This window comes from Neovison vison, chromosome 5 (genome assembly GCF_020171115.1).
Source record: "Neovison vison isolate M4711 chromosome 5, ASM_NN_V1, whole genome shotgun sequence".
Taxonomy (NCBI): domain Eukaryota; kingdom Metazoa; phylum Chordata; class Mammalia; order Carnivora; family Mustelidae; genus Neogale; species Neogale vison.
Window position 1 is genome coordinate 155,236,035 of NC_058095.1, and position 22,116 is coordinate 155,258,150.

At 44.5% G+C, this 22,116-nt stretch overlaps 1 protein-coding gene across 17 annotated transcripts in view; it reads right to left on the reverse strand.

The window, feature by feature from the left end:
- The window catches only part of DOCK9 (dedicator of cytokinesis 9), a 279,424-nt gene that overhangs the window by 195,086 nt on the left and 62,222 nt on the right, over positions 1 to 22,116 (reverse strand). For 12 of the 17 annotated variants that reach the window (XM_044250021.1, XM_044250018.1, XM_044250009.1 and 9 more), the window contains exon 1: positions 19,252 to 19,576. The exons of the other annotated variants lie outside the window; for them this stretch is intronic. In XM_044250021.1, coding sequence (XP_044105956.1) covers positions 19,252 to 19,413 — 162 coding nt within the window. In that variant the 5' untranslated portion in view covers positions 19,414 to 19,576. Of the gene's footprint in view, positions 1 to 19,251; positions 19,577 to 22,116 lie in introns of those variants that run through there. 17 annotated transcript variants of the gene reach the window in all.

Below are 22,116 nucleotides of genomic sequence, written 5' to 3' on the forward strand. Positions count from 1 at the left end.
CCCTGTCCCTGTGCTTTGCGGACCTACAGCTCAGCGGGACACAGTCTCAAGTCCCGAGCTGTCTGGAATACTTTGCGTGCATCTTCGTTACATCACAGAGAAGACGTCCGTGTGAGAAGCACGCTACTTTCCAACCTCACTGTTAGATGGGGCTTCCTGCCTGGGTGTGGTGGCCGCCCAGCCCACCCTCTGCTAACACCACAAAGCCCTGCTAAATCCCCACAATCCTCTTTGCAAAAAGCCGGGAGGAGTCTCTCAGGCTGGGAGGCAGATGCCGGGCTGCTTTTCCAAGGTGTGCTGCACACCAGAAACACCCGGGAGGTGCGCACCCTGATAAACTCTGCTTTTCCTTCACACACAGTTGGCCTCCTGGGAGTGAGTCACAGAGGAGAACAGCTAACACGGGACTTGGGTGGATGGTGGAGCAACGGGGCAAGGGTGAAGGGACGTGTCACCCAGGATGAAGAGAAAAGCCACCCAGGGTGTGGCGAGGCCAGGGCATGCACACACCTTGGCATACAAGTCTCATCTCACTAAATGAAGCAGAAGCCCGTGAAGGCAGGAACCGCCCCACCTTGGTTCCAGTGTGCTCCCCCTCAGGGTATCAACCAAGAGCTGATCATTTGTCCTGGCAGACAGACAAATGGAAAAAGCCTGTCACCAATTATGTGATGAGAGCTTGAAGGCCCTTTTTAACCTCGAATGCACTTACAGCACTCCTGGCCTCGGTTTCCATCTGAATCACGCAGGCAGAGTCCCAAGCCCAGCTGCCAAAATATTTCAGAGTTTCCAACCCAAGAGACTTGGTAAAATCCATAAAGGAGGGAGATGTGTGATTCAGAGAACACGGTCTCGGTCAGCACTGCCTCCTTCTAGACTGACCTCCCTAACCCCTTCCAAATGGGCTCTTTCCAGTCTCTCTCTTACCCAATACAGTAACACCACCCTCAGAAGGGAAGTTCCAGGGCTGCTAATAATCCAGGTGAAACTCGGGGCACACAACTCCTTTAGATCATTCAGACTACTCTCTGGTCCTTACAAAAGAGTAAACGGGGAGAGGTGATGGGGCCAGCTGTCCATCATGTTGGACAATCCAAAACCATCTGTATTTGCTCATGAACCTAAGCAACCAGATTAATGTTCAGGGCTCTTAGTAAAATTAGTTTATAATCTCAAACACGCAGTGAGTGGGTGGTGGAGAAAGACGGCCACCATGTCCCTGGAGGGTGAAGAAGGAGTGAGAGGGAAGCGGGAAGAGAGAGGGAAAGGGGAAGCAGTCTTGGAATCACAGTTTTCCGACATAAATCATCTAACCACAGATAACAAACAGGGTAGATAGGAAGTCAAAGAAAGACATGCATCAACTCCCCCTTTCACTTTTGTGATAAGAAGACCTACCTCAAACTCAGAGTTTGGCATTAGAAGCTCTTGTATTGTATATTTTGGAAATAAATGGCCTAAGTACTCTCTGAAAACCTAATGTGGCAATTCCCTGAGTTCCTTCAACAATCTTTCCAACTCATGACTTTTGTTGTTCACAGACTCAGAGGGTGGGTATGTGGCCTGGAACAAGGTTTGTAGGAGCAGCTTATGAACACACACACATAAACACACACATATGCTAGAAGGTGGCCAAAGAGAGGATGACAAAACAACATTTTTTAATAAGAAAAGCAAAAATAGCTTTAAGGGTTTTTAAAAAGTCATTTCCCAATAGAAGGAATTCTTACGTGATGAACTCTCTTGCTTGTTTCAAGACTGTGTGGCTTTCCTAATTGCCTGGGCCCAGCCAAGTACATGTCTGGGGATGCACTTCAGGCAACATAAGCAGTCTTAAAGCTTATCCTCAATGTGTTTCCTTACATTCCTTCCTTCCTCCCTTCCTTTCTTTCTTTCTTTCTTAACAGAGGCTGATTAGAAATTATAAAAAATGAAAAAGGTTTGCATGTTCTGATGCAGCTAGAGGTTGTTTTCAAAATTAAGAGCACTACTGCCTGCTCGGCCTCTGGACAGTGCCCAGCATGTCTGATAAACACACATCTGCAGAAACCATCAGAGTTTCTGCTTATTCTACAACACCGGTCACAAGCAGCCTGCGTCCTGTTCCACAACAGCCATGCTAAAAGGTGGCTGAATTCTAAGGGTGAAAAGTGAAAATGCGTTTATCAATTTGGCAGAGAAGCACTGGTGAAATCCTGCTCTGGTTTGTGGAAAAGAGAAGCCAAAAATCAGACAATGATGACTGCTCTCCAGGTCTGGCTAAAACGTTCAGGGCTCTGCCCATCTTTGATCCCCATTCCAACCAATTCCCCCACACCTGTATCAGATTTATAAAAGCAGGATGACCCGGTCTGACTGAAGGCTCTGGGAGGGAACACACAGAGAAGAGGCTACCTACCAACTTTGTTATAAATATGTACTGGTCCTTTTAATAATTCCTCTCTGGATTTTCTCCTGCCCTGATATGTCCTCCTTAAGATGTAGCATTCAGTTCTAAACACAGACCCAGAACAGGAGCAGGTCATGGACTTGAATGAGAAAGTAACGTCTCAGTGCTGTTTCTTTACAAGGCCCGTGATGAAATCTGCAGATATTCTCAGTGCACAAGAACAGGAGCCAATCTTTCCAAAGGGAGATGCTCGGTGCCCAAGCTGATCTTTCTGGGAGCTTGGGAGAGGAACTGAAGGGCTTGCCCGTGGCAACACACAGCAAAATCGTCCCCCACTAAAAATCTCATGCCCTCCCCAATTAAACATTTAAAAACAATCTGAGGGTTTTGAAGGGGCGGGGGGTGGGAGGTTGAGGGAACCAGGTGATGGGTATTAGAGAGGGCACGGATTGCAGGGAGCATTGCAAAAACAATGAATACTGTTATGCTGAAAAGAAATTTAAATATTTAAATAAATAAATAAATAAAATCTGCTCTTAGATAACTATACACAAAAAACTCGCCTACTTGGGAAAGAGAGAAAAATGAGGTGAAGATACCCTCCTTCTATAATCAAAACAAAAGCCCAAACTCCAAGCATCCAACTCCCATTCACTCCACAGTTTGGAAATAAATGACAAGCTGCTCCCGAATCTTCCATCATCACCTCAGTGCCACCCTCAGTTAGCAAACTCCCCTCCGAAATGCAAATACCTCTGGCAGATGTAATTGTTAGCTATTTATACCACGTGTGAATGTTTTAATCAGATAAGAGCCCAACATCTAGCTGAGATCATTCACACACAGAGAGACTGACAGAAAAAGGAAGTTGGGTGGATTCTGGAACACTGAGTTAGGGGTGGGCAAGGGGCCACCGCAAAGATGAGGGCTGTCACGGGGGTTCCACAGGCTATGTGCAGCAGGACAAGAGCGGACAACATTTTGCCCAAATATAACCTTGTCCTTGGCAGTGTCGGCAACCACCTCCCTGCAAGGAAAGGCTTTTTTCAGCTGGAGTTTTATCAAAGACGCAGACTAAACAATGAATCTAGGATTCTGCTCTCCGTGGCCATCTTACTGCTACCTAACTCATTTTGTAAGTATTATTGGGAGAATTGTCTAAATGTGCTGTCTTATGCCTTACATTTACTTGCTAATATGAAACCACTTTCAATCCCTATTAGGAAACCACATAAACTTGTTTGAAAGGTTTTATTCTAAGTAAGAGACTACAGGTAAAACAGTTCCCCAAAACCCTTTCTTTGCAGGAAAAGCTGGAAGTGTTAACAGGTCATTGTCTCCACGGCTTCAAACTCCTGTTGATAATCCAAGTAGAATATATTTTCATACTGTTATCTTCTTTTGGTCATGGAGAGGGATAATAAATCCAAACCCTCGTCTAATAAAAGTACTTCGTGGCTTTTTCTTTCTGTCTCTTTGTGATAGGAAGACAGGAGAAGCTGGTACATTTTCTGCAGAAAAATCAGAAGGCACAGCACGGATCTTCCTAAACACCACATTAAGGTAAACCCTGGATTAACTTTAATGGGACGACCAGCCTACGGCTTAGAGGGAAGAACTGGGGACTTCCTGACATCCAGGAATACAGGGACAGGGAAGGGGACCTCAGGGAGCCTCAGACAACTGCCATGAAGCAGGAGCAGGCTCTGCAGACGTTAACAAGGCTTAAGCTTCAGGACCCTCCCTGGCAGGCAGGGGTCCCACTCAAGGTCCTGCACCTAACTTGTGATTTCTAATTTTCTATTCATTTTCTGAGAGGGGTTCTACCCTGCAGCACTTCGGGGCCCTCCGAAAGTTGGATCTGTCTCTCACCTGAAGGTTCCACAGGCACTGGAAACTCAGCAAGACACAAAGTGAACTCCTGATCTCTCCTGTCTCGGCTCGCACACCAGCTGCACCGAAACCTGCCCCCACCCCTGCGGGGCCTGCGTTCAATTAATGGCATCACCACCATCCAAGTCAGGAGACCGGGTGTTATTCCTGCTCCCTCACCCACTTCCAGCACGCAACGGCCGAGCGAATTCTAGCTCCATTAAAGTTTGCTCCAGTTTAATCCTCTCCCCCATCCCCTTCCATCACAGGGTTTGCCTGAGGCCTCAGAACTTTCACTCCTGGCCCCAGACTTCCCTCCTCTTCCTTTCTGACTCTGACCCCACTCTGACATGAGGATGGTCTAAAATACCCAGCAACGGCTCCACGGGCTTCCAGACGGAACGCAGCGGGGCTGGGCACACAAGGCAGCTCTTCAGGAACTGGCCACCTCATCGCACACCCAGCTCGGAGCTTCTCTCCCTTCCCTGCACACCTCTGAACGCGCTGTTCCCTTCAGACCGATGCAGATCCACCCCAGCCCTGCCGAGACCCTGACCCCGTTGGGGTTGTGTTCATTCTTCACGGTCAGCTCAGAACCCTTCACCATTCCTGATCGACCCTGGTCACTGGTTCACATCACCCTTTGACTCTGGTGGAATCTAGTCCTTTTTTCACTAATGTTTACTTCTGTGTCCCAAGCTAGCCCGGGCTCCCTGTTCATCTTTGCCTCGTCTTCTTCTCACTCCCCTCCCGCCGAGGGGTTCTTTCATCTCTGAGAACTTTCCCATAGCCCATCATGGCTTCGCCTTAACAGTTACGTTTGTTACACTGAAAGGCAAGATGCTCTGGTTCACGGTGAGGAACACAGGGCTCTGGAACTAAGTGACTGGTCTGAATCCCGGCTGTGCTACTCGCTATGTGACTTTAGACAATATTTACCCTTCTCTTGGTTCCATTTCCCCAACCGGAAAATAAAGATAACAAGAGTATCTACCTCTTGGGTTGTCCTCAGGAGTAAATAAGTCAACAGACATAAAGAGCTTAGAAGCGTGGCTGATAAGCAGGGAACACTCAGTGTCAGCTCTTCCGACCGGGGTGGGGGGGTGGCTTTAGTCAGTGACCCACTGTCTTCCCACTCCACTGTATAAGCCCCTTCCGAAGAGCTGAGGGGATACTTAACTTGAAACCCTGCTGTGCGGAGAAGGACACTGCGCATGTCTCCTACATGTCTCTGTGAATAATAAAGATGATGCTGTCGGGGCATGGGAAGCAACAGGCACATGCAGGTCCACCTGAAGGCCAAGTTCCTCAATCTAGGGCTATTACCTGTTTCCAAATGCAAACCAGGCTATCTTCCACCCCCACCCCCAACCACTCAACTTAGGAGAGCTATTCCAGCTCCTTGTCCTTTGCATTTCCCTGGGCCCTCTCACCAGGGGACCTCACCCATTCCCATGCCATCCTTCCCTTGCTGGAACCCACAATGCTACCTCCAGCCTCCACAGTCATGGCCCACTGATCTACAGATGTCTCCATTCTGACGTGTCTAACCTCACACTAGGGACGCCCCAAACCGAAATCCTCCTCTCTATCCCAACGCCCTCAGACTCATTCCCTCAAAATGGTTCTCCCCTCAGTAGATGGCCCAGAGGTGCCCAGGGCAAACATCTGAACACTCCTGACCCATCCCCCTGACTCCCCCTCTCATCTAGATTTAACTATCTCTTAAATCCAGATACTTTTCTCCATCTCTACTACCATCTACCTTAACGAGGCCAACATCACTTGTCACTCTGCTTCAAGACCCGCCTCATCAGCGTTCCCATCTTCAGACCCTGCCTCCCTTCTCCAAACCATCATTCACTCCGCAATCTGAGTGATCTTGCTAAAACATTGATCTGACCATGTCTTTCCTTGTCTAAAACTTTCAGTAAATGGCTCCCCTCCAATTTGGAATATAGTTCCCAAAGACCCGTCAGGATCTGGTGTCTGCTTACCTCTCTAGCCCACTGGTCACCAACGTACCCCCACAGTTGCCCTCCAGCTCCATAAGGCCCCTCCAGCCTTATGGAATTACTAGCGGCTCTAGGGAGGTCTCGGCTCTCCCTCCCCGGATTTGGCTTCCTTGGTCGGTATGTCCCTCTCCTACCCCTCCACCTAGTACGTTCTATTCCTTCAAGATTCAGGTTAGACATCACCTCCACCAGGAGCATTCCCTGACTCTGCCCCAGGCATGCCTCAGAGATCTTCACGTGGTAGGGATGCTTCTGCCCATCACAGCCTGCATCCTGCTTAGGAGCTCCTATCAGCTCTCTTGGAGCAGAGACTGTATTCCCAGACATCCACTGAATGTTTGAAAATTAAAGAAAAGAAGAGGAGGCATAACAAATTAAGAAATACATATTTGGGAGCACCTGGGTGGTTCAGTGGGTTAGGCCTCTACCTTTGGCTCGGGTCATGATCTCTGGGTCCTGGGATCGAGCCCCACATTGGACTCTCTGCTCAGTGGGGAGCCTGCCTCTCCCTCTCTCTGCCTGCCTCTCTGCCTACCTGTGATGTCTCTCTGTCAAATAAATAAATAAAATCTTAAAAAAAAAAAAAAAAAAAGAAATACATATTTGGTCTCTGCTCCTGTTCCTGGTACAAAGCTTCTAAAACTCTTGGAATTTCAAGAGTGACAAAGGACTATCTTTTGTTACTCATAATAAGCCCCATTCAACCTAATCTGACTTTATGCTAATGAGGTGACTCCAGAAGGCTGGTTGCCAGAGGAGCCAACCAAGTGATGAAAGGGCTGGATCTTCTAGCCCAGCCCTCTGACCCAGAGGGAGAGAAGGGCAGGAGATGGAGTTCAATAACCAATAACCAATTATTTAATCAATCATACCCACATAATCATGCTTAGCGAAATAAGTCAATTGGAGAAAGATAAATATCATATGATCTCCCTGATATGAGGAAGTGGTGATGCAACATGGGGGCTTAAGTGGGTAGGAGAAGAATCCGTGAAACAAGATGGCATAGGGAGGGAGACAAACCATAAGTGACTCTTAATCTCACGAAACAAACTGTGGGTTGCTGGGGGGAGGGGGGTTGGGAGAAGGGGGGTAGGGTTATGGACATTGGGGAGGGTATGTGCTTTTGGGTAAATTGGAAGGGGAGATGAACCATGAGAGACTATGGACTCTGAAAAACAATCTGAGGGGTTTGCAGTGGCGGGGGGGGTGGGAGGTTGGGGTACCAGGTGGTGGGTATTATAGAGGGCACAGCTTGCATGGAGCACTGGGTGTGGTGAAAAAATAATGAATACTGTTTTTCTGAAAATAAATAAATTGGAAAAAAAAAATCATGCCCACATAATGGAGACTCCATTAATACCCTAAATGAAGAGGTTCCGAGAGCATCTGGGTCTGTGAACTCACAGCAGGGCCGGGAGTGTGATGGGCCCAGAGAAGGAATGGAAGCCCATCACCCATCACCCCTCTCGCCATACGTTGCCCTGTGCATCACTTCCATCTGACTGTTCCTCAATTATCTCCTTTTTAGTTAACCGGTGATAACCAGTATTTCCCTGAGTACTGTGAGCATTTCTAGCAAATTATCTAACCTAAGGAAGGGGTCCTGAGAAGCCCAGATTTACAGCCGGCCAGCTGGATGCAGAGGTGACAAACTGGGACTTCAGACCAGCAACTGAGAGGGGGGCAGTCTTCTGGCACTCGGTCCTAAAAAACCCAGTCTGTACTCACTCTAGGTAGTTAGTGTCCAAACTGTTTAATGTGGGGGGCCGGGGGGAGCACACATTTGTTGTCAGAAGTGTTGTGGAGAGGAAATAGTTCTTTCCAGGGGAAGGAAGAAACAAGGAAAGGTTTCCGGGTTCTCTCTGCTCTTCCACCATCAAGGACGCCGAGAGAAGTAAGAGCAGTGTGTAACCCTGAGGCTTCGATGATGCCGTCGCCTACTTCATCCGTCCAGAAAACACACAAAGAACATCACATGTGCACAAGGCAAACTACGTGCTACACAGGACTGTCACCAACTCTGTATCTTACCATTCTGTACCCAAACTCTCATCACAGAGACTCTGCACGGACCAAACCTACTCCAGAGAGAAGAGGAAACCCATCAGGCGGCTACTAGCTCACATCCTCCCTCCGCTTCAGCTCACAGGTCACATCTACCTCAGTCCCTGGGATACGGGTGTTTCCTTGGCAGAGAAACCAATGTTTACTGAAATGTGCCCTCAGATAAAGCCTCTGATTGTTCACTGACATTTGAAAAAAAAGTAAAGTATTCCTTTATCCAGTATCCCAGGATGGTGGTAACAAAAAAATACACACAGGCGGGGCGCTTGGGTGGCTCAGTGGGTTAAGCCTCTGCCTTCAGCTCAGGTCATGATCTCAGGGTCCTGGGATCAAGCCCCGCATCAGGCTCTCTGCTCAGCCGGGAACCTGCTTCCCCCTTTCTCTCTGCCTGCCTCTGCGCCTACTTGTGAGCTCTCTGTCAAATAAATAAATAAAATCTTTAAAAAAAAAACACACACACAGGCATATACAAATACACAAGCACACTTACATCACACACAGCCACATACATACCCAAACCTTTGCACACACGTAAAACGGGGGTAAGGAGGAAAACTATCTTCAGAATTCACATAACATGTAACAGGAAAGCTAGAATCTATTCTCCATCTATTCAGACACAGATGTATTTCCCGCGGACACGAATACACTTGCTTTGGAAACTCCAGTAGTATCTCTGCTTATATTTTGCTGGGACTCATTTTGTTAGCAAAGACCGGAAATAGAAAATATGTAGATTCAAATCAAGGTTACTTGAGGATGCAGCTGCTACATTGGAATCTTTCTTTCATCAAAATGCACCAGAGAGTCCCTACAAAGACAAGTCTGATCTGCTTTATGAACAGGCTGGTTCACAAGGAAAGAGATTTACAAATATACTTAACTCTACATTCAAACCTTAACCTTTCACTCTTGAAGCTTTACTAATATATGCTTTATAAGACTATTTAATTCAGCAACTTAGAGAGGACAGTCTATTTATTCTACCTTAAAAATGTAGAATTTATGTTTCTCCCTCTAAATCCCTTGTTTCTATTGTTATTAAATTGCAATTGAACTGCCAGCTGGATAAGAACTTTCCCTCTGTAATGGACACAGGGCGGTACCAAAATAAATGCTAACATGTAAAAGAACATAAAATATAATAAAGGCAGTATCACAAATCAGTGAGTAAGGAATGAATGAACCCAACGAATAGGACTGGGAAAAATGAGAGTTGGAGGTAAGGAGGGAATCAAATTAGGGCCTCAACTAAACCATGTATCCAGGAGTCAGCAAACTGGAAAGGGGCAGCTAATAAGCATTTTAAGCCAGCTACTGACTATTACAGATTTCTGTCACAACTGCTCAACCATGACACTATGAAAGGAGTCATCAACAACAATGAAAAAGTATGTGTGGTTATGCCAATAAAACTTTATTTACAAAAACAGGTGACAGGATCCTTGGACCAAGAAAGCCAAATAGTAAACAAACAAATAATTCCAAAAGAAAATACCAGTAAATATCTGATTTGAGATAAGCAAGAATTTCTGAGCACAAAAGCAATGGGTATGAGATGAGTATAAGTTGAGTATACTGAGTATAAGATTATTATGCTTACCATATACATTTAAATTTGTGTTAGTAAAACAAGTACTATAAAGAAAGTAATCAAAAGGAAATGAAAAAATGGAGAAATACTTGAAAAAAATATGACAAAGGATTTGGAGCTTTCAAGTTCTATCTTTACCTCTCAAACTGGTAAAGAATGAGGCTAGCAACCATTTATAAAACAAGACTAGGGGCACTTGGGTGGCACAGCTGATTAAGCATCCAACTCTTTATTTCTGCTGGGTCATGATCTCAAGGTTGTGAGATCAAGCGCTGAGCCAGGCTCCACACTCAGCGTAGAATCTGCTTGTCCCTCTCCCTCTGCTCCTTCCCGCACGTAGCACACACTCTCCCTCTTTTTCAAATAAATAAAATCTTAAAAAAAAAACCACACACACAAAAAACAAAAACAAAAATAACAAGACAAACATTCACTACTGCTGGAACGTAAATGTGATCAATCATTAAGCAGTAAAAAATATGCCTTAAACGGACTTCTAAAAATTCATTCTTGCCTTAGTAAGTTCACATTCATGAATCTAGCCTCTGAAAATACTAGATTTTTGGGTAAAGATGTCCTCTGTAAATTTAATGTATAATAACCTAAGTGACTAGTAACAAAGAAGCATTTAAATAAATTCTAGAATATACAGTACAATGGAATATTAAGCACATACTAGTATTTTAGTGGAACATTACGGGCATAAGAAAATAGTACTAAGAAAATCAGTGGAATGAGCATCAGAAAGGGCACCTGGCTGGCTCAGTTGATGAAGCTGGTACGTGCTTTCAGCAGGTGACTCTTGGGCTCAGGGTTTCAATTTGAGCCCCATGCTGGGTATAGAGACTACTTTTTTAAAAATTCTTAAAAAAAAAAAAAAGGCATCAGGAATTATTTATGAAATGTCATACCATTTTTATAACTGCATAAGCAGAGAAAAATACTAGGACACACACAGTACATGTTAAGTAGTAATTATTTCTAGGTTGTGGGATTATAGTTGATTTTTCTTCTCTTTACTCTTTCCTCTCTGTAGTCTCTAAATTTTCTCTAATAATTATATATTCTAACTATGAAAGACAACGTTACTTTTAAAAAGCAAAAGAGTTGCTGCTTCTCACTAAATGTATGAAGGGAATGTAAATCAGCTACTTTGAATATCTAAAAAGACTTGTGCAAAGAAACAACAGCTTTACTCATCTGTTTCTACTCAGTATTTTTGCTGCTTTCCTCTTTTAATATCTAAGAAATAGCTACCAACTCTGAAAGGGTGAAGACCTCCCAGAACAATACATTCCAGCCCCCACAATGGAACATTTCAGAATTCCCTGGGGTATGTAAGAACGCCAGTTTCCAGCAGTTGAGACAAAATTAGTGCTAATTTGAACCCTGGTATAACCATGTTATTGGCCTAACTATACAGCAATCGAAGGCGATGTTATTTTGTTCATAGATAACGCCATCAGCGGCTTAATAAAGAGCAATAAGAAAGGCAGACTGCTTGAAATCCCAAGGAGAGAAAAGAAATTTTCTTGTCTTCCAAGTTTTAAAAATCTCAAAATAACCTTTCTAGAGACCAATTTGGCTAAACATTTATCAAAACGCTTTAAAAAACCAAATATACTGTGACCTAGCTATTCCAGGCCTAGAAATCTGTGGTAAGAAAACAATTTGACCAATGTTTAAAGTACATATGCAAGGATAGAAAAAACCACAAGACAATAAAAAAAAAAAAAAAAACAGGGAAGTAAAACAGTGAGTGGGTACTGGTTAAACAAAATGTCACTTCCTACAATGTAAATGTTTGTGTCCCCTCAAACCAAGTATGGTGAAACCTAATTCCGCATGTATGTGGAGGTGAGGCCTTTCGGAGGTGATTAGGTCATGAGGATGGAGCCCTCATAAAGCTGTTTTATGGGGCGCTGGGTGGCTCAGTGAGTTAAGCCTCTGCCTTGGGCTCAGGTCATGATCCCAGAGTCCTGGGATCGAGCCCGAGCCCGGCATTGGGCTCTCTGCTCAGCAGGGAGCCTGCTTCCCTCTCTCTGTCTGCCTCTCTGCCTACTTATGATCTCTGTCTGTCAAATAAATAAATAAATAAATAAATCTTTAAAAAAATAAAATAAAATAAAGCTGTTTTATAATCTGTAAGAGATTATAGTGCTCTTATAATAGAAACCTCACAGATATCCACGGACCTCCTCCATGTGAGGTGACAGTGAGAAGAGGCTCTCAAGGAGCCAGGAAGCAGGCCCTTACCAGAAACCAAATCTGTGGATGCCTGACTCTTAGACTTCCCAGCCTCCAGAACTGGAGAAATAAATGTTTTTATTTATAAGACACCCAGTCTATGGTATATTATTACAGCAGTCCGAAATGAACTAAGATACATTCACACAATGAAAGGACACCATTAGGACTGAGACATAAATGTATACCTATTAACATGAAAAGACATCCGGGATATATTGCAGATTATCTAAAGCTAGTTATAGACTATGGGACAAAACAACATGCTTATTATACCCATGTATTAGATTGGGTTGCCCTAACAAAATAACACAGACCAGGTAGCTTCAACAACAGGAATTTATTTTCTCACAGTTCTGGAAGCTGAAGTCCAAGCTTAGGATACCAGCAAGGTCAGTACCTGGAGAAGACCCTTATGCTGGCTTACAGCAGACAGCTTGCCTTCATGCTGTGTGCTCACACGGCAGTAAGTTAGGAATCTCTGACTCTTCTTATAAGGTCACAACCCTGTTGGATGAAGGCCCCACCTTTATGACTCTGTTTAACTTAATTACTTCCTAAAGACCTTATCTCTAGATGCGGTCACACTGAGAATTAGGGCTTTGACATTTGAATTTTGGAAGGGGCACAATTTAGTCCACAGCAACTCTGAACAGTTATGTATTTTTTATGAACCATGCTGTACATGGATGAAATTCTGGAAGGCTTTGCCTCAAAATGTTTAAATCGGTGGTTACCTCTATGTACTAAACATCAGCATGCTTAGCTTCTACAATGAATGTTAATTACCTGTTTAAAATTTAATAAACATTAATAAGATAGTAAATTTTAATAAGCCATCGGGGAAAGGTGCAATACACTTTTGCGCTAGTCACGCTAGTCACGCTGGCTTCACTCACAAAAAGCAGCATCAACAGAGCAGTGCAATCGCGGATGCAGGAAATGGATCCAGGAACCAGAGCAGACTGACAGTTCCTTGAAAACATCTCCAATTTAGGGCTATGATCCAAACAGGCAACAAAACCAAAATCACTGCGCATCATTAGGAAGGATATTAGAAATAAGATGGCAAACACATCCTATCCAAAGCCATAGTCCAGTGATCAGACTGAGAACCAAAGGAATGTTCTGGAAGCCCACCAAGCAGGCTTCTGCTTTCTTATACCTCAAGACTGTTCTCACAGTGCAAGAAAAAGTTATGCGGGCACATCTAAAATCATCAAGATCCAGCCTATACTTTCCTCACTGCCTCAAGGTGACAGATATTATACAATTTTTCTTTTATCACTAGTCACAGATTCACTACTTATGTTCCCCCCTTGCCCCCCCCACCTCCAGACACACAACCATGCACAAGCAGGACTGCAGGCTCTTCGGAGCGAGACAACCTATGACCCTCAACTCCGTTCTCTCTGCACAGTGCACGTGTGATGCATCAGAGGATTTTCGGAGCCGAGAGGTATTTTCTGTTAGGGATGACTGTTTAGCCTGGGGAGACTGCAGTCGTCTGATAAAATTCTGTACTGTAATAAAGGCTGAAAACACACTGAAGATGTATAGCAAATCTTATAATTTAAAAAAATGAAAAACGTCACAGCTTTAAGGAGATTAAAAAAAAGAGTAAACATTAATTTATAATGGGTAAAATTATCCCTTATTATCCCATCGTGTCACCAAAGAAATGGAAGACAGAAAGTGTGTTTTCTCCCCTTGTGACTTCCAGCAGTTTGCCTTCATGACCACTCTCTATGGGGCTGCTGACAGGGTCCCAGCGGCCGTCAGGGCTACGACTGAGCAACTTCTTCCACTTTAGTTCTAATGGGCAAAAAGACAGCAGGGTATGCAATAACCCCACAGCTCCTCGGGTCTTCCACCGACATGTTAAAAAGGGGAGTATTAGATTACTGGCTTGAGTAAAACAGGCCAAGTCCTAGTCAATAAGGCTGGACCCATCACAGACCCTCACAGACAAAGAAAAAGGGGATTTAGTGTCCGCTCCTGCCGCCCCTCCTCACGGAAGGTGACTGGGCTAAGCTGTGCTTTCCTACCCCCTTTCCTGCCCAACAGGCCCTGTGAGTTCTGTGGGCCCTTCCCAGACGGGAACATGAGTTTCCTCGTATGCCAGTGCTCAGCACACAGAAGCATTCAAGGCTGTGTCTGGAATGATCTGAACTAATACATTCAATTACTTAGAGAAAGAGGATGTTAGGAAAAATCTATACTTGGGAAATAGAGACTATCCTAACTCAGCCTTGCCCTCCGTTGTGGTAGGATTACTAGTCAATATTTAAGTGTGGTACAGCTGAAATTCAGTCAGTGCCCAGAAGCCAGATAAGCCCACTTCCCAGTGTCCTACCCACCATGGGGCTGATTCATGCCGTTCAGATATAAAAAGAACCTCCTGTACAAGATCCCACAGCTGCAGTCTTACAAAGCTAAAGTCTGCACTACAGACATCTGACTTTGGCTTCAGAACCAACCTTAGTGATCCTAAAAATACTTTTTCTCCACTATAAAGGTCTCTATTAACTTATTAATTCATACTCTGCCTTGTTGCAAAAGGATTTAAAATGACATAGTAATATAAAAAATAAGATAAAAACTATTTAATAAGCAGATGAGAAAAAGCAGATGGTGATAAAATAGTAATATAGGAAAGTAAGAAGCAAAGTTTAAGGGCAATAAAAAAAAAAAAAGAACACCATGGCATCTGGGTGGCTCAGTCAGTTAAGCGTCGCACTCTTGGATTCTGCTCAGGTCATGATCTCAGGGTCGTGAAGTCAAGACCCTCCCCCTCAACAGGGCTCTGGGCTCAGCAGGGAGTCTGCTTGAGACTCTCTCCCCCTGGGCCTCCCCCCCACTTTCTCACTCTTTCTCCCCAATAAATTTTTAAAAATTAATTTTGAAAGAGCCTATATATCTGTTCAGATTGGGTCACATGCTTGGATCGAAGCTTTCTCTAACAGTCAACTGAAGAGGGAGCTGGGATCAGTTACATGAATCTTAATGTATATAAAATACAAAGCAGTTCCTCAAAAAAAGCACAACCATTCAGAGTATGGAGAGAAGAAATTTACTTCTGGGCCCCTCATAGAGAGAACACCAAAAAAATAGAAATAATTATGATAATAGCTAATAATTAGCACTAATTTCTATACAAAACACTATGCTAAAGTCTTTAGATGTATTCACTCATTCAGTAACCCTATGAGGAAAATATTGCTGTTATCTGCTTTTCATTAAGTGCAGATCCATTTCATTACTCATTAATAATGAAACTTAGGGGCACCTGGGTGGCTCAGTGGGTTAAGCCGCTGCCTTTGGCTCAGGTCATGATCTCAGGGTCCTGGGATCGAGCCCCACGTCGGGCTCTCTGCTCAGCAGGGAGCCTGCTTCCTCCTCTCTCTCTCTCTGCCTGCCTCTCTGCCTATTTGTGATCTCTATCTGTCAAATAAATAAATAAAATCTTTAAAAAAAAAAATAATGAAACTTAGGAACAGAGCAGTCAAGTAAATTGCCCAAAGCCACACAGCTAGCAAGTCGTGGATCTGGGATTTAAGCCTGGCAGGATGACTCCAGGGAAGGCCCTCTTTGTTTGTTTTTAAGACCTTATTTTTAAGTAATCCCTACACTCACACGAGGCTTGAAGTCACAACCCTCCAGAGCGGCATGCTCCACCGACTGGGCCAGCCGGGCGCCCCAGAATCAGCACACTTAACCGCTACACCCCCCGCACCGTGCCGCTGGCTGATCCAAAAGCAAATGAGCGATGCCCTCAGCAAAACCCTCACAGCAGACATCACTTTCATAGGGATGTTCCTATGATGCCCTTCCGTGAGGCCAAGAGGAAAGCACAACACTTAGCTGAGGAGCAGCAATTCCACTGATGCCAAAATGAGGCAGTCCGCCCACATGGGCTTCTGACACATGGACAGACATGTGGGCTATTTAGGTGTCTCTCCAAGACTGGGTGGCCTCAAGTCCTAATGTTCATGATACCACTCCTCTTCCTCAACAAGACTTAGCACGCACTGAGGCGCCAGGCTGGGGGTTATGCCCTTGGAGCAGGTGAAGTAGCACTCTGACCTGGGGACAGGTAAAGCAGAGCCACAGGTTGGGAGCCACCTGAGCTGGAGGAAGGACAATTAGCAGCCACCCTACTAACCAACCACGGTAGGCAGGCCCACAGCTGCCTGAAGAGCAGGACAGCCTACCTTTGTGTGGAGGGGGCTCATGGGAGTACCAATGGGCAGGGCTCCCTTAAGAAAGTGTTAAGCTGGGCGCCTGGGTGGCTCAGTGGGTTAAGCCGCTGCCTTCGGCTTGGGTCATGACCTCAGGGTCCTGGGATCGAGTCCCGCATCGGGCTCTCTGCTCAGTGGGGAGCCTGCTTCCTCCTCTCTCTCTCTCTCTCTGCCTGCCTCTCTGCCTACTTGTGATCTCTCTCTGTCAAATAAATAAATAAAATCTTAAAAAAAAAAAAAAAAAAGAAAGAAAGTGTTGGGCTCACTCAAACCAAAGGATGAGAAGGTCCTGAAATGCCTGTGCCCTGGGATAGGTCTCAACAGAACTAGTCTGGACACTGTCCAAAGATCATAGCATCAACTGTCAGTCATGACCTCAGCAAACCCATGGGATGTCTGGCCTTGGACCACAAAACTTCTCAGTACAGGTGCAGGACAGAGGGTTGAAAAGTATAACTCTAGTGGACATTACTAAAAATGAGCCAGTTATTGTCTGGGGGGGAATGACAAATATGTTTGAAAAAAGACTTTCGGTTTTGGGATAAGTGATTGTAACCTAAATTCTCGACACCTTCTCGAAGTTCAAGTTCAGGACCATAAAACCATTTCATCGGAATTCACCCATTAACTGAGCACTTAATACAAATCAGACACTGTTCTAGCTGTTGGGGCAGAAGAGCAAACAAAACAGACAAAAACCCCAGCCATCAGAAAGCTTATTCTTTATGGTTCTGTCATTTGTTAAAATTAGGGAACGTTCTGAGAAGGAAATATGCGACCACTATTGTCTAAAATTATTTTAAAATAAAGTTAAAAAAAATTTTTTTTAAAAGAAAGCTTATTCTTACTCTAAGTGTGAGAAGTAATACTACTAACTACTATTACTCTACTTGACTAACTGTACGTCAGGTGGAGATAAATGTTAGGAAGCAACTATGGCAGGGAACCAGAGAAGGGTGTGCCGGGGGTGCTACAAGATTATACCGGGGGTCAAAGAAGCCTCACTGGTTAGGGAAATTGGAGCTAGCCGTGGAGTAGGCCAGAGGTGCACCAGGTAATGCCTGGCTGGAGGGTCCAGCAGGAGAGAACAGCAAGGGAAATGAGGAATGAGCAGAGAGTGAGAAGCAAATGGGGGTGGCCAGGAGAGGCAGGGATGGCAGGTTAAGGATGGACCTGGAGGCCACAGGAAGGATTCTGGATCTGATTCTGAGTACAGGAATGACCATCAGACTTTCCTTTCAAAGGGCCACTGTCTGCTGAGTGAGGGAAGGGTCAAGGGTCAAGGACAGAAGCAGGGAGAGCAGTGGGAGGGAGAGGGTGCAACCTTCCACCCACAGCGCCTTGGCCACATACATGCGCGCAAGCAAGGGCAGCGGGCACCTGACCCAACCACAGGAGCACCTTCAAACTCCAGTTCCGGCGCGCCAATGAAGCCCCCAGCAGGCTATGACTCCCTCGTGCAACAAAACAGAAAGAAAAACAAGCAGAGTCTCTCAAAGATGGGTTAACCCGAGACAAGTGAGTGTGACCTGAGGGAGCAGAAGCGGGCGGCCTGGGAGAGATGCGGCCATGCCTGGCCCGGCAGTCCTGGGGCCATCAGCATTATGGATTACACCTAACGGGGCATACTCCGTAATGAGCTAGTCCTTCCAATCTGACACCAGTTGTTCTCAAAAGCCTATTCCAAAATACATTAGAGTCTAAAATATTTAATAGTTAATACAGCCCCACCTAAGTTCCAAACCCACACATAAAACTGCCTTCCAAAATGCATCTGGTGCTCAAATGATGCTCTTTTCCCTTCCTCCCAAGTGTTCGGAAAGCTAATCTCACAGAAGACCCTCTATGAAACGCATCCTCTCTTGGGTTCCTGCAAGGCCGGGGTGACCTGATCTGATCCTGGCATGCCTGTGGCCTGCCAGCACTCCCTTGCCCTGTCGGAGGGCAGCCTAATGACCAGGAACGGATTCGGGGTTTCCACACACATCGCCCTCACCATACCGAGTGGCGGCTGGCCAGACTCACACACAGAAACTCCCACGTGTGTTATTCTCACTCGTTTTGACAAAAAGCTGTGATAAGAACAGAAGGGAAAATGGCAAGGCATCCTGAGGGAAGAGGAGACCCATATGCAGCTTCCTCACCAGCCCAGTATTTGTGAGAAGGCCACGGACGGGCACACCCAGCTGCGACCTGACACCTCCTTGAGCATCGTAAGGGGAGCAAAGAACACACAAGTGTTAGCTAAGCTTCCTTGCGGTCTTGAGAGCCTTTGCCCAAAAACATTTTAAATAGCCAGACTTAAAACAATAAAACTATAAATATTTTTCTCACGCCCATTACCGTTTTCTTTCAGGCTCCCTTTAAATTTCTCCCTCTGATGGGAGGACTGACCACAAGCCATTAGCAAGAAAATTTCGCCAAGGAAAAGACGAAGACGTAAAGGAACTGAATAATTCACTATCACTGGTAGAGGGTTCAGTATAGAAAACCCTAAATACACACTTTGCCACACATTATTTCTGAGACTATATAGTAAGAACATAGACGCTCATCAAGCTAACTTAGAAAACTAATCTGTAATCAATTAGCTTACTCCGGCTCCTCTCTCTGTACATACTAAAGCTTTGGTGAATGCATGGCATTCTCCCACATACAAACAGGCACCTCATAATTAAACTTAAAGCCACTTAATTACCCATTTATGCACCCAGGCTAGAAATATATAAGCATGCTGCAGTAAATAAATACATCTGCTTTCTAAGTAAAGACAAGTTTATTCTAACCCCATCAAAGTACTTGTTAATTAAGCAAGACAGCATTTACCAGACAGGAGGAGATCAATAGTTCTGAATCTTCTTTTGTCCAATGGTATGCTGTATAGTCAAGGGCATTATTCTCTCCTTGCTGTTTGCACATATAAGCACAGTTTCTTTCAAAAACGGTGCGGATGCCTTTAAACAGAATGACACTAGTAGTGCAACCCATCCCCAAGGTGTGGATGTTCCGATTTCTAGCAATCTCTACTCCATCTCCACATCATCTTCCTTGGCTCTTCTGAGCAGGCTCCCACTGAACCATCTTCACGACAGGCAGTTGCCGGCACCAGAACAGAAGGGAAGCTCTGAGCTGTTGCACTAGAATCTGCTCCTGCCCAACTGCCTGACAAAAAAAAAAATCCCAGCTCCGAGTGTCAAACAGGAGGGGTGGTGCAAAAACCAGATGACACACCTCGGATGCACCAAAATCTTTAAAGTGCCGTTTTTCCAGTAGATTGCTTCCCTGTTAATACCCAAGAACAAACAAGCCGACGATTTACATGTGGTTACTGGAAAACTGCCGGCTCCCGTGATTTGCTTAGGATTGTTCTGAATCTCAGAACCTGCCCAAAATGAAAAAATGGTGCCAGACAGCCACCCTGCTGCAGATGCTGCTGGAAGGCACAAAGAATGTTCATCTGCTGCAAGAAATCACTCTCCCAGAATGCTCAGCCCAGCATCTATATTAGCAAACATCTCTTTCCTTGACCTAAATATGCTGTTTGTTTAATCCTGCATCTGTTAGGAACAGAGAAGCAAAAGGGAAAAAAAGCCCCAAAATGAGAGAAATCACTAAGATGACTGCTGCTATGGAAACATGTATAAGCCCACTTCAAACAACCTTTTGCATGTGTGGGTAACAGCTTGCTGACAGCAAATCCCAGGGGAACACAAAATTGCTGTGTCAATCTTGACTTCTGCCCACTTCCACTCTGCCAGAGAGAGGGCTAGCAAGTTTGCACTGCTTAATAGGATTCTCCCATCTCTGGTACCCAAAGATGCAAATGAGAACATGCATACAGGGTGACCTGATGGGGCGGGACATACACCTTCCGAAGCAGAGCTCTAGGACATGATGCTAAACACGCACTGAAGTCCCACAGTCAACAGGGTTATTATTTGGGATGCAGAAGAAATCCAGGTCCCTCCACTACAGAATGAACGCAGTAACTCTCTACTACCTCTGTGTGTCTTTGGTGAGGGCTAATAGGGAAGCATGTCACTGACAGAACACTAAGTTGACTCTTGCATTTTCTTTCTAAAAAATGAAAAGTAAATTACATAAAATCACTATGATGAACACAGGAAAACCCCTCCTCTCCCTAAAATGCATCTAGAAAAAAGTTACTGCTCTTTTAAGATCTGTTTTGAATTCTTCCTTATTTCACAAGACAACAGATGGTTTTCATTTTCTATCTACAGATTTCGAAGTTAGAGTGAATTATAATGATTGAGTACCTGTGAGTTGCTTACTGGAGACCTGTATAATGTAATAAAAGCAGATCTTTAGAGAATACCATGTAGTCCCCTAACCCCCGAATTTCTGGTTCTTATGGTGAGTTTACCTATTAGGCCCCATAGATAAGCAAAAACCTAGGCTACTCCTTTCTCCTGCATTTTTATGCAAGGTTTATCTAACAGCCACAGAGATCAAAAGAGTAGAGATCCTGGCCACAGGGGGGAAAAAAAAAGAGAGAGAGAGAGAGAGAGTAACTATCTGTGGTCTACAGCATTCAGCTTTCAGAATAGCAACTCTTGTTACAACAGGGCTACAAGTGTTAAGACTACACCCAAGTCCTGACATCAGAAGAGCCAAGTCTTCATGTGACATCACAATACTGGCAGATAAATAACATGGAAACACAACAATGTAGACTACAAAACACCCAACACATGGGTTAAATTATCTATCTTGAGAACTCCGAAAGGTCACCATCTAAACTTCTGCACTGCAAGGAAAACAACTTAAAAAATAATAGTTTACTGAATATAAAGATGGTACCTAGAAATTGAAGCTTGATTTACTATTGTTACTACCTATTTCAGACATCCTGGATGCAGAAGCCAGGAAATATCATTTGAGATACAAAAGATCATGTTTGGACTTTACAAAGGATTATAAATGATAACCAAGCAAAATCTGAAGCTGCTAGTATATTCTATTTGATTTATGTTAAAAACTCCCGAGTTAATATTTAAAACAGTGGGACAGCATGGAACAACTTCCTAACAATCATTCAGAGGAAAAAAGAAATGTTTCCTAGGGACCTACTAACAAGCATTTAAGCAACTTCTATCAATTTTAAATGTTAATCATTAGTGGGCAAAAAAATTAGTGGCAAGAAAAACAATAGAAACTATTTAGAGCAAAGGAGTCAACAAGGCCAGAAACGGGTTTCACGCTAATAGAGGCATGACAAAACGAATCATTCAAATGTGTCTTTGGTTTCACTGATTTTTCTGCATCAGAATGATCTTGTATTAGTCTACAAGGATAATTACCGGGAATTCCATCAGAAGACATGGAGATGGGTGGTATCTATTGGCAACCAGTTCAGCCACCTACCGCGTATGTATTTCAATCTGGAAATCACACTTACTCTCTTATTAAATGTGACCTCTCCTTTTCACAATTCCCAAGACTGGATTTCTGCCCTTGACTCCGTCTTGAGGCCCAAGCCCATGTCTTCCTCCCCTGCTAATAAGGGTACTGACTCTCCTAGCACCGCCTCCCCCTCAGATGTTCCAAATCAATCATCTTTTAATATGACAAACTGGGATGGTATCTCCACACAATGTCATAAAAAGGATGAAGTAGTGACACGTGCTACAATATGGATGGACCTCAAAATGTTATGGAGAATGAAAGAAG